General features: G+C 34.8%; 1 protein-coding gene across 1 annotated transcript in view; it reads left to right on the top strand.

The window, feature by feature from the left end:
• CNTNAP2 (contactin associated protein 2) overlaps positions 1-13,057 on the top strand; it is a 1,050,597-nt gene that overhangs the window by 491,847 nt on the left and 545,693 nt on the right. Inside the window, exon 5 of the mRNA XM_062510213.1 lies at positions 10,884-11,087. Coding sequence (XP_062366197.1) covers positions 10,884-11,087 — 204 coding nt within the window. The remainder of the gene's footprint in view (positions 1-10,883; positions 11,088-13,057) is intronic.

The following is a 13,057-nucleotide window of genomic DNA, read 5'->3' as shown; positions in this document are numbered from 1 at the left end:
TCAAAAACACATTTCTGTAAGTACTTATATGCTGACCTAAACACTATTTCAGAATTTAACTTGCCTCATCAAAGGTGAAAAAGAGAAATGTAGTTTAGATTTTCTTTCCGTAAAAGAAAATTGATACATGGAGCACAGGAGTCAGTTGTCTTTGTTAAATAGGTGGACGTCTAATCCTTCACTGGTATTTCTGAGGAAAACATGGTTTCTGATGGAAGATCTTAAGAAAGGCAGGAGTCTGAAAAGTGACTTGAGCTGCTGGTTCAACAATATTTTCACTAGGGAAAATGTTAAGACAAGAGGAAAAACACCACTGACTGCACAACAAGCTATTGCAAGCACAAACTAAACATGAATTGTCAGGTTAATAACCTGTTCATGGATTTCTTCTACTGAAGACTTATATTTTAAAATCTACTGACAATGGTATCTGCATTTATATTGGCATTGATTTTTTTGTTGTAGGATGCTGCCACATGGACAGAAAGAGTTCACAAAAGCTTATGTGTCCATTACTTGTTACCTTACTTAGAATTTTTCTGTTTTGATAAAGTCTTCTTCCATATATATAAAGTTTTTCTCCCATAGACTTGTAATAGTAACTTGTTAAACCCAAAAGAAAACAATTTTCCTTTACAAACTAAATGCGTGTGTGGATATATATAATCCAAGATATGGCTATCACATTACATATTAGGTTGTATTCCAGTGTAGTAAGCCAAGACCACATCTGCTACGTGCTTTATTTATTTGATTTCTTCTAAACAATGTTGTCTGGATAAAGGGTGAAAAATATCTTTCAAACACCAGATTCATCACAGCCAAATCTGTAGGGAAAATTTCTCTGAATTCCTTGTTCCAGCATAAAGGAAGAACGCTAAAAAATGGAATGTGGCAGTTTAAGCAATAAAATTTACTTCTCCACATCTAAGTTTTAATAAAGTATCTTCCCTTTTTATTCATGTGTAGCATTAATTGCTTCATGACTGAATAGCAGCATCTTATGAAGCTGGAGTGAATTGCCTATACACACTTGCATGCATTTCTTACCTATCTGGAATAATCTTGAGTGTTATCCTCCCTTTCTTAATGAAGCATAATCAATTATAGCCTAAGTAGGGACGATTACATTTCATCCATTGTGTGAATATGCATATTTGCTGTAGTGACAGTCACTAGCATACAGAGCTGGTTTAATTATTTTTAAGAATAAGATACAGGTTTTTGAAAATTACTTGAAAAATAATTGAAAAATAATTTTATTGATTACATCATCTTGAAAAATCTTGCATAATTTGAAGGCTGAAAAAAAATGTTTTTTCAAATAATTTGCAAAATAGTTGGGCTGCCTCTAGTAACACATAAATGATCCCAAAAAGAAAAATGCTCCCATCTGAAAGAAAAGATATATGTATGCTCTTACTCACATTCCCTTTATTTTGGGGGAAAAAAGAGAATTTGACAGGTATAGGTGAAATTTCTCTTCTTGGAAATGCAGCCTTATGATATTTCAAGCCTTCCAGACATTTCAAACTGATTAAGCAAAAATGCCATTTCCATTCCTCACTTAATCTGATTCTTCTATTAAACTATTGGTTTAACTTTTATTTCTCTGTCAGGAGCCTGTAAATTTTTGAGAAAAACATTAGAAAAATGTTTGAATAAATGAAGCAATAGTTTTAGATTCCAGTATCAACATTTACTTTAGAACTTGAAAACCTAAATGAAATTAGCCCCTTAGTTCAGAAAAAGTAAATCAGTTGTCATGGATGAAGAATTGAAATTATAAGAGTAATGTACTTTGTGATTCTAAGTATTGAACCTGCTGCATGTTATTCTGTGTTAACTGGATGTAAGCAGGTCTCTTACAGTCTTCCTGAGAAGAAACTCATCTTACTGAATTTTTTTAGCTTTTAGTGATGGGGAATTATCCAAAGTTCAGGAAACTGAGTTATTTGAATGATACTTCACTGTTTGAGCAGGGATACATGAAATGCATGGTACAATTCCTAGGAGAGGAACAGACCGTAACACAGCTGAGATACCATAAGCAAACTCCTGCTGGAGAGACTGTTCTGGCAAATGAGGAATTGGAAGGTCATAAGCTCTGCAACACCAGAAAGTCTTGAACTATAAACCCTGCTAGAAGTCATAGATAAGTCATGTCTGGCTGTAGGGAGGGACACGCAATATATCATTGACCTTGAAAGTGCAGCCTGACAAACAGAAGGAAAAGACTTGCTGATAAAGCAAATCTTCTGTTTCCTTGTACATTTAAGGAAAAAAAGGTGAAAATCCAGTCAACTGAAAGTCAATGCTTCTGGCAGAATTAAATGTACAAATAAACTGAGCATGTGGGTCATACTGGGTGAAATCTAGAAATCCCTTTGTGATTTTGTGACTATGTGCTCTTACCTGATGTACTTCTTGTCATGGAGAACATTTTTGCAACAAAAATGGTTTTTACCTCTCAGGGAAGGAGCTCTCTTTATATGTGCAATATAATGCAAGATAAGTGTTTTATATTGTTGTATATTGAGTCTTTCTGGGATGTTCTTTCCCAGAGTGTAAGCAGTGTTGCAAGTGATGCTGATGCAGTACCATTAATCCCTACATTTTTGCTAATTGTTATTCAAATACAGTATTCATTCACTTAAAATTGGTAACTGTATGCCCCTTTACAGTAGCACCTTAATCACTGGAGGCTGTTTACACATTAAATTACTAGACTTTCACTGTACCAAGGCAGAACCTAATAAATGTAGATCATCTGAAAATAAAGCTTTGACTTGTAACTTGAGGTATGAGTGGGGCCTTTAAGTTGAACACACTAAAATAAATAAAAAGGATAGAAAACACAGGATTCAACCATCAGAAAGTTCACACTTTATTTATGCATGACAGAGTTTGGGGCTCAGATTTTTTGGCTTACAAGTTTGGAATCCATACACTTTCTTACATAACAACGTGCAAGACCTCATTGAGTAAGGAGTACAGCAGAGGTATGCATGATCTTAGATATGTTGGATGTTAGGCAGGAGAGGAAAAAATATTTGACTGAATTACTTATATCGAATTATTTGTCCACAATCAAGTTCCAGTGGTTGTGCTAAACAAAAAAATCTTTGTCTCTGATTAGTTTGGAAATAAAACAGTGAAACTGAACTGTACAAATGCACAAAGTTGTTCAGCTACCATTTATGCTAAAGGATTTTCCTCTATTCACTCATCATTTTAAATTGAAATAAAGTAGATGAAAGTAGCAACTCACTAGTTTCTATTTCTATAAAATGAATTTGTATACCAAGATGGAATTAGCAGCAGCAGCAGACTCACAGTTGTAAGAAAGGACTACGTATCTATTAGAAGTGGGGTTTAGTGACACACATTTATTCCCTTAGGTAATAGGTGGTTACTCACTATAATAAATGTGAGTGTCCCATGGCCATCTCTGTCTCAGTCTTGCACTGTGCTCTTGAGAATCAACTGCAGAAATTTGAATGACAGTTGTGAGATTTTTACTGCATGAGACGTAACTGAGCACAGGAGCTTGAAACGGTCCATTCTCCATACCCCTTAATTGTTGTCTATGCAGCTCACTTTGAGAGTTCAGTTTAAATACAAACTCCATGGTTGGAAGAAGTAAAGAATATGTGTTTGAGAGTGATTTTGTGAATAAAAGATATGGAACATGATTGAGAAAGATGAATTTGGTCTTGAGTAATGGGTGTTCTGAGACTATCCAGATATTGAAAGACATGGAAAGATTATATACCAGGAGATGATTGAATTGGGTGGTATCAGCTTGAAAAGAAATCAAAGAGAACTTCTAAACCAGTATTTTGTAGGTTAACTGTGTATCTTCCTGTTTTCATGCAGCTGTAAACATTAAAACCAAAGCTCCAGCTAGTCATCCATTTCCTTAATGTTTTAATGGATAGTCTTGTCCATTTAGTAGATCATTTATTCACCAAGTAAATTGAGTGTAAATGTTGTAAGATATGGTACAACTTCTTTCTTTGCTGTAGTTCTTTTTATTAAGTAACGAGTAAGTTCAGCAGTGTAATAAGGATTGAGACCTGTTTTGGCCATTTACTATGTGAGAGTCAGAGTTGTCTTTTTTTTATTGACCTGGAGCTCTTGTGATTTACCTTTTTAATAAACATTGAAAACATTACTAGAGGCTGGCTGTTTTCAAGTAAATTAAATTCTTTAATGTACCTGGTTTTAGAGTTTAATTATATACATTAATGTTCCCATTGAGATCCAATGTCAAATGATGGGTTTTAAAATGAAGGACAGAACTTAATGTATTAGCAATTGTAAGGAATGCTTCTGGCTTGTAAATCAGCATTATAAAATACAAAAAAATGTGGATTTGCTTTGGAGCATTTGAATTATACATATATTTTTACCAGATTTATTTTAAAGTACCATAGCTAGAGAATAGTAGATCATAGAGAATATTTTGTTGTGCATAGTTCATAGTTGCAAGGTGCCTGAATTTTAATTTTCATGATCGTAAATGCATCATATAAAGCTATACATATGAAAACTTTTCAAAGTGTAAAAACTCATGTATAGCCATCAAAGCAGTTTTTTTATTGGTGCTGAATCTTTTTTTTCCCTTGGAATAGACTTCTTGAAATAACCTGTATATCTTATCATGTATTGTAATTGACTTACTGGAGTCATAAAGCAGAATAGATTGTGATAAGAGCAGTTTTTATCTGAGATGAAGATTGTCTTGGGTTACAGTCTTAGCTCTCTCTGGCAGAGGTAGTAGTCCACTGTAGGAGACTACTATGTACTGTTTAGTATGATTTATTTTGCAAACTGTGGTTAGAATGCATAAGTTTAAAAATTATTTGCAAAGTGTACTATAAATGTTCATTTTCTCATTTATCCACCTTATAGTAGAAACATAGCATATAAAAAACTGTTCCCAGTTAGTTTTTAAATGAAATATTTTTTTTGAAATTTGAAGAATCAATGAAAAAAATTTTGCTTGAAAACCATCAGCCAAAAAAATCATTAACTTTACATTGGTAATTTCTTGAAAAATCATCCTATTTACACACACCCTTAAGAAAATAATTTTGTAGTGTATTTGGAGGCCTCATCTAAGTTCATAAAATTTTAAAATGCTTAAGTGTTTTCTTCTGTGCATATGGTAACTAATGCAAGTTTGTTGAAAGTGCACAGAACTGCACTGTTTTGTACACTCATTACAAAATTATTGTCTTAAGCAACAATTAGATTTTATAAAAATTTAGTTTTATATAAGTAACCCAATATAAATATAAATAACCTAATTTTCCTACCAAAAAAAAAGTGTCAGGACACACATATACATACACTCGGGGACACAGGACAACTTTTAGCCGTGGTCATTATATTACATATCTTTATATATATTGTATATTTTTTTTGTTTTTCTTTTTAAATTTTGCTCCTACTTCTTTTTCATTTCACTTTTTGCTTTTATTTCTTATTAGACAGAAAATTATTACAAACCCACATTTTCATAGATATTTTTACAAGTGTTAGAAAAATTAATAGTAAATACCACCATTATAATAACTGCAATTTTTATAGCAGGAAAATTATATTAGGATAAAAATAGGGGAAAATGTCTGTGCTTTGATATTCAAGTGAAAAAAATTAAAGTACCAAGAGTTTTTTAAATATCTTCAGTGGATATTGCACTCAGAACTTGGCAAGCATTCTCACTACCTTAGGGAACACTTCCTCACAGATTTATTCAGAGAGCTTCTGGCAAGCATATAAAAATAAGAGTAAAGTTTATGTCATTTACCCAAGAACTGAGTTAAAAATGCACCTTGACAAAACACTTTTACTACTTTGATACTGCATTGCCATATATACACTGTACATATTGTAAAGAAAAGCAAGGAAAAAGTTCCACACCTCCTTGCAAAGGTATTTTTTTTCTTTTAAACACTGACATCACTTGACAGATAACAACAGCACTGAGACGCAGTGCAGTGGAAACTAAGCAGGCAAGAGAAATGTAGGATTGACTTTTCTCCACCATATGCTTCTAGAATATGAATAGGATACATTATTGTATATGCAACGTACATCTGTTTTCTGTATTAGTTGTTGTTTTTTGCTTTTCCTTTGTGGCAGGTGCATTGCCTTTTGAAAAAGAGAGTAAAGGCAGTATCAGTTTGGGTTCAGCAGACTTCAGATTTGAGCTGCCCATTTCCTTACAGCTGGGCTGTAGTGCCTGAAGGCAGTGCTCAAACATGGCACCTTTGGCTCTCTGCCTCATTGTAAGAAAACATAAGAGAGAAGGTAATCTTTTGTTGGGCCATGGCTTCCTCCTTTTTTTTTGGAAGTGAGGTTGTTTAGGGGTTGGGTTTTTTCTTTATACTTACAGAATTTTTTCCTATAAGTTGCTAGGAAACTACTTGTACTTATGGGTACTTAAGAAAAACAAGGCTAAGGTGGGGGAGAGGAGTGTAGTGTCTGATTATACTTCTTGTTCTCTGAGAGCTTCTCCCCCAGGGAGGAGGTATCACGAGATGTTTTTGGGGGTAGGGAAAGGACAGGACTGGGCGCAGCTGTTCACTCTCTCATGACATTAGAGGAGGATGGTCGAGCTTCTCCTTACTGAAAGGAATTTTGCTACCACTGCAAATACCCAGCTGGGAGCTGCCTTTCTTCTGATTCTGGGACCCTCACACCCTGCCCTGCCGGGACATCTCACAATTCCAGCTGCTGCTGTGGAGCCTCTGCTACATTTCATCCACCACCCCGGGATTTCTGCTCATTCCTGCTGTTCCAGCTTGGTGCTCCTCAGACTCCTGCTGGGGTACTGGGATTGAGTACCTCAGGGTGGTTTGTGAAGCAAATCCTCTCTTTTCCATCCCTTCCCATCTCGGACACAGCCGCCATTACCGCGTGCTCCCCCAGCTCACACCACAGCGCCCCCTGCAGGCGCGGGGGAATCATCGCACCTGCCCTGCCTGGCCGGGAGCCACCAGCGCCCCCTGCCGGCTGAGACTGGAACTGCACCGAAGGGGAAAGTGCCCGACAGCCAGGCAGGGTCACCGAGTTCCTGTTCTGTTTGCTGTTCATGCTATAGTTTGCTGCTGTTTGTTTGCTTTATTACACATACTAGTAAAGAACTGTTATTCCTATTCTCATATCTTTTTGCCTGTGACAGGGGATTTAGCTTCCCTTGAGATTTGTGAATAGGGTCACATTTGTCACCCGATGTTCTGTCAATCTTTGCAACGCTTTCTGAAAGATTTTTTAGAGGAAAATTGATGATACATTAACTAATGAAAGGACTCAAAAAAAGGACTCTCAGACATTTACTGAGACAAGGCCTATCACATCTCCCCAGCCGAAGGAAAGTGTTATTATATTTTTACTGTTTTAGCAGTGTTTTCCAATCTATTCATATAATAGGAAATCCAGTAGAGCAGAAATCAAATTGAAAGTAATCAGATTTGTAATTAGATTATTCCTAATTCCATGCAATTAGAAAAAAAATCTCAGATTTTCTTTCCCCCTTCTTTCTTAATTTTCTTCTCTTTCTCCCTCTTTTTTAACTTTATCTTTTCTTATGATGGTTTTCCCCATTGCAGCAGGAGCCTCTGACAGCAGTCACTGACTGCAGGTGAACGTGCTTGATGTGATGGCTAAGGTCTCTTTCCTGGTAATGATGATAGATGAGTGGCTAAGGTTGAGAAAAATTATGCATTTTCACTGCAGTTATAGGGATTATATGGTTTACTGTCTGAGCAGCATTCTGCACTATGGTAATTATCATGATATTAAATATCTGAGTGTCATAGAAAGAACATAAGCCATTTCTACACTCTACATATGATAACTCTTAAACATAATTGCTGTATAATCTTCAGGTGATTGAATTATCATTCATATCCATGCTGACAGTACAGCCATGTGTTAAAAAAATCTGCTTGATCAAAGATTACTGTTTCTTTTTAAAATTGAATTCTTTTCAAAACATGGAAATTCATGGAGATTCTGGAAAAATATGGCCTTTTGCTCAGCTATGTTAAAGTGTAATATAAATGTTCTTCAAAGAATGAAAACACATATGCAACTGTAACAATGATGTAGGAACAGAAAGGGATACTTGCTTTATGGTGGACATCCTGTGAATCCACAAAACTATATGGTCCTGGTCAGCTCTGGTCAGATCCCTGACTGTTAAACCAACTTTTTCAGATGCTACAAAGTGGTACCAGCTGGCCTTTGGGAAAAACTGATACACCCTATACAGCAGTTTCTTTAACCATCAGAAAGTAAATTTAAGAAATTTTGTGGTAGACAATCTCAGACATTGCATGTGGAATCATCTTTTTATTATGTTTCTTTACTATGAAGGTTAATTAGGGTGTAATGTCGATCAATTTTCTTTCATTTATAACATTTGTGTCAGGCACTTGTATGCTGATTCAAAACAGCAGGATCTCTATGGGAAATTTGTTTTGCATAAAAGTATGATTTTTGCGATAAAGAGTGACTTCTATCCTGCATGTTTTTTTTTCCCATAAATAGATTTCTTGTTTTTCTAAAAGTTGGCTTTGGTATTTTTCCAATAAACTACATACAAAAAATCTCAATAACTAATTTCCGAGATCACTTGACAGCTTGCAAAGCAAACAAAACCAACTGGTTTGTATAATCATTGTTACACTATTTTTCTAACAATTTACTTTGTTTCTATAAAAAAGTAATCATTCCAGAAGTAATGGATTTACTTGAGTAATGATAACCCCACTTCTGAAATACTATTTGTTGGTTCTGAATACTTGTGCATCTATTCCCAAGTTAAAGTATCCTCTTTCATGCTGATAACTTCTAAATAGATTTATTGCACAACAAATGCAACATAACATTTTGATATTTGATTTTGAGCTGACTCACATGCATCAAATTTGTCAGTTGGAAGAACCTGATCAGGCTGAGAGTTCTAGTTGTACTTAAAGCTTAATAAATATTTGTTATTGAAATTTGCAATTTAAGATGTATTTTATAAAGCAAAGTGATATTTCTAATATTTATTGCTGAATTCTAACAAAAACTAGATATATGGTTATAATTATGGGATATCTCAGTCATTTATAAGGCTCGTACTTTACATACTGAATAAAATTCTTCACAATTTAGTTGACATAAACAAAAAGGGGATCACAGTTTATTTTTTATTATTTATCACAGGAAGTCTGCAGGATTAGGAAGAATTGGTCATGTAAATTCAAGCTGAAATATATGTAGCTAGGAATAGTGCTTTAATGGAGTTTTGAAACAGTCTTCTGTGTGAATTGCACAACATTAATGTGTTTGTCTCTGCGTTTTAGAGAGGGGATGGAAGATTTAAATTAATTCACACCATAATGACAAAAACAAGTTAGGAATTTTAAAATGTTGAAAGCAATCACTGAAAAGCAGATCACAGAAGGAAGCAAAAATCAGATGTGGTTGAAGAATATATGATAAAATGTCATCCTTCTTTTCATTCAGAGCATGAATGAACATGATATGTCAATAAGGAGTATACATGAAGAATTTATTTTTTGAAGAACATGAAGAATTCTACTTGACTATTCAAATTGTTAGTTGTCAACAGTGAGGATGACTTGTTCATACAAATAGTTGCTAAGACACTTGTGATTTGATTATTAGCAGCTTACAAAGGAGACTTCTTAAACAAATCTGTGTAATTTTTTAGAGAAAAATATCTATTTGAAATATTGTACAAAACTCAGCTTAAGTGACAAGATTCAATAAATGCATCTGTTCAATGGAATTCAGTTCTGCAGGTATTTTTAATATTCTGGATCTAGCATCCAGAAAATTGTGGAAAATTGGTGTTCATTCATTAGAGTAGAGTTTATGTTATGAAAATAAGACAACACAAAATCCCTAGTCTCGCCTGGCTCTAATAACATTAGCCCGGGGCAGAAAAGTGTAGGGACCACACAAGGACAAAAGCAAAAACTCAGAAAAGGCTCTCACTCACTTGATTGTGTCCAGCACACTTTTATTCTGGGTGGGGAGAGGGAGGGGGAGAGGGAGAGAGAGAGAGGAGAGAGAGAGAGGAGAGAGAGACAGAGAGAGAGAAAGAGTGCAATATAAAACCATCAATGTGCATTACAACAAAAATTTTGTAGTGTTATTATGCAATATGAATACTGGATTGACCTTAAATGTTTGTATCCCTCAGTTTTCCCATATTTTGAACAAAACCAAACGTGAAAAAAATTTGTTCAAATGACTGAGGTTTTATTTTCTTCTTATAATTAGTTGAGGTCAAAACTTGCCTGCCGTTTCCTGAAATAGACAAGGCTTGTGTCTGTTTTACATAAAATCTAAAATTGCCAGGTAGTTAATCTGAGTTGATGCTTTATTGTTTACCATCCTAACAGATACCTATAGTGAATTTTAAAGAAGTATCAAATTATTTATTAACGACCACTCAGATGTTTGCCTTCCATTTTGAGCTTTTTCATTTGGAGTTTTACCTTTCATTTTACCTTTCATTTTGTTTATCTTTCATTCATAATTAGGAAAATGTACATGGCAGTAGCTGTATTTGAGAGAAACTGAAAGTCATTGAGTACAGTTGTAGCATTTTTCCTCCCAAATCTGATTTGTTTCTATTTTGCATTATGTGGATTAAATTTTTATTCTGCCTGATTCTTATTTTTAATGGTGTTAAATTGTGGTCAATAGAAAATGTGTTTACAATGCATATCACATTTCCACATTTTTTATTCTGTTCAGGTACAATCTGAATATGGTGTGTCTGTTTTTCCAGTGGCCATAGAAATATATAATCACTCATCAATGATTTTATTTTCTTTTTCCTTTAGGGGCTGATGTTATCAATTTTGATGGCCATGTAGTGTTACCATACAGATTCAGGAACAAGAAAATGAAAACACTGAAAGATGTCATCTCTCTAAAATTTAAGACCTCTGAAAGCGAAGGTGTAATCTTCCATGGAGAAGGACAGCAAGGAGACTATATCACATTGGAACTGAAGAAAGCCAAACTTGTTCTAAATTTAAATCTAGGTATGTTTTGATTGTTTAGTTTTGTGGTAGTTTTTAGGTGTCCCACAAAAATTTTAGGTCAAACATTTCATCCTCTTTCCCACAGCAATTGATAAGCCACATCATTTAATCAGATAATTTGTAGAAAACCTTCTTAATTCCCTTTCTATATGTTGGGGGAGTGTGTGTTTAGTTCCATCCTGTTCCTTTTGCTCTGTGTGAGATTCTGTGAAAAGAAGATCATACAGAAAACAAGATCAGCAATATGTTGTCATTACTACAGACATGCAAACAAACAAACAATCAAAAACAAAATACCTTATCAGAATTATATTTGGGCTCAGCTGTGGCTATGTGCGAGAGAAAGACACTGTCATCACTTATGGAGAAACAAAGGTCACCCTTTGGAGCCTTGCAGAGAAAAAAAAAAGTACCAGTCTAGGAGCTATAGTCCACATGAAGCTGTAGTTCAGCAGCCTTCCTAGAGTCTGAGAAGGAAGGCTAGGAAAGGAAAAGACAGATTGTTTTGTCAGGCAATCTTATGATGAAGTCCTGTGTATGTTACTCTAGTTCCAGTCCTCCCAGTAGAGGACTACAGGCTCATAAGTGACTGGTTTTATAAAGTACATTTATTATGAAAAAGAACCAAGTTTATCTAGTTTCAGACATTTTTTCCATTCAAGAAAAACAACCTCAGAAAATGATTTAATGAAATTTTCCTTAGCTCTCTTATAGACATATGAAGAATAAATTGTTCAATTTGTTATTTACATTGAATAATATTTATTTCCTTATATACTTGTTAGCATTTTCTCCTGTTCTTTTATTTTAACAGTCAACATGAACAGATAATAAGGAAAGCACACCTTCCTATAGCAGTTACCTACTTCTAATAATTTTAATTGCAGTAGTAACCCTTTAATTTCCTGTTTGTCTATATTCTTCATCACAAACTGCCTTCATAAGGTATTATAACTTCTGTATATGAGTTTGGTGAGGATGTTCTTAAATCACTAGGCTGATAAATGGGACTAGGCCCTGTGACACACACTCAATAAATACACATAATACTTTATGGTGTTATTGTTCCTCTGTCTGAGAGTATTGTCTTTGCATTAGACAGAGTAGGAAAGGATGCTCATCATTCAAACCAGGCAGAAATACCAATTTGTGTAGTGGTTTTAATTCACTAATTTGAGATTTCCTGGCCAATGCACCAATTATTGTCATGGATTTAGCGCTGGCTAAATCGCAGGTGCACCCACTAGAATTATTTACTCATTTCCTGTTGTGAGAGGATTAAGAGGAAGGCAAAACAGGCTCAAACTTTGAAGGGCATAAAGGAAAACTTTATTACTAGAAACTGTTAGAAAAAATAATAAGAATCGGAATAAAATTTTCAGAACACTTCTCCCCCCCCTACAACTTCTTTTCATTCACACTGACAATGTACAGAAATATATAATTCAGTTTACTAACTCTAAAAATAGTCTTTCACCAATCTATGTAGGAAGAGGGGACTTCTCTTCAGTCTATGGAGACTTCTCCACAAGAAACAGTTTTCTCATGACTTCAATGTCATAGAGAATCACTTGCCTGGGAGAATGGAAATCTGATCACTATGTAAAAAACCCTTCCTCTAGACTAAGACTCTTCCTACAATCATTATTGACAACCATGTCAACTTATAGGGCATATAAATTTAAGGATTAGCAGTTCAAGAAAAGGCTGTCATCATCAGAAGTCTTTTTTCTTCTTCCCTGGGGAGTAACATGGGTCTTCATCTCTCTCCTCTCTATTCAAACCTCTCACTGGATCACAGCTACTTCAACATCTTCTTAATTCAACACAAATACCTTTGCTCATGGTCTCAATGTGAATGCTTCATCCACCCCAAAATGCATTTCTACAATTTACAAGGAAACAAGAGTATCATCTCCACAGCTTAAAAGAGAAATTTCAAACCACAGCTATCCTCTTTCCCTTATCCA

The sequence above is a fragment of the Cinclus cinclus genome, chromosome 1, assembly GCF_963662255.1.
Source record: "Cinclus cinclus chromosome 1, bCinCin1.1, whole genome shotgun sequence".
NCBI classification, from domain to species: Eukaryota; Metazoa; Chordata; class Aves; order Passeriformes; family Cinclidae; genus Cinclus; species Cinclus cinclus.
This window is presented reverse-complemented; position numbering and strand designations above follow the sequence as displayed.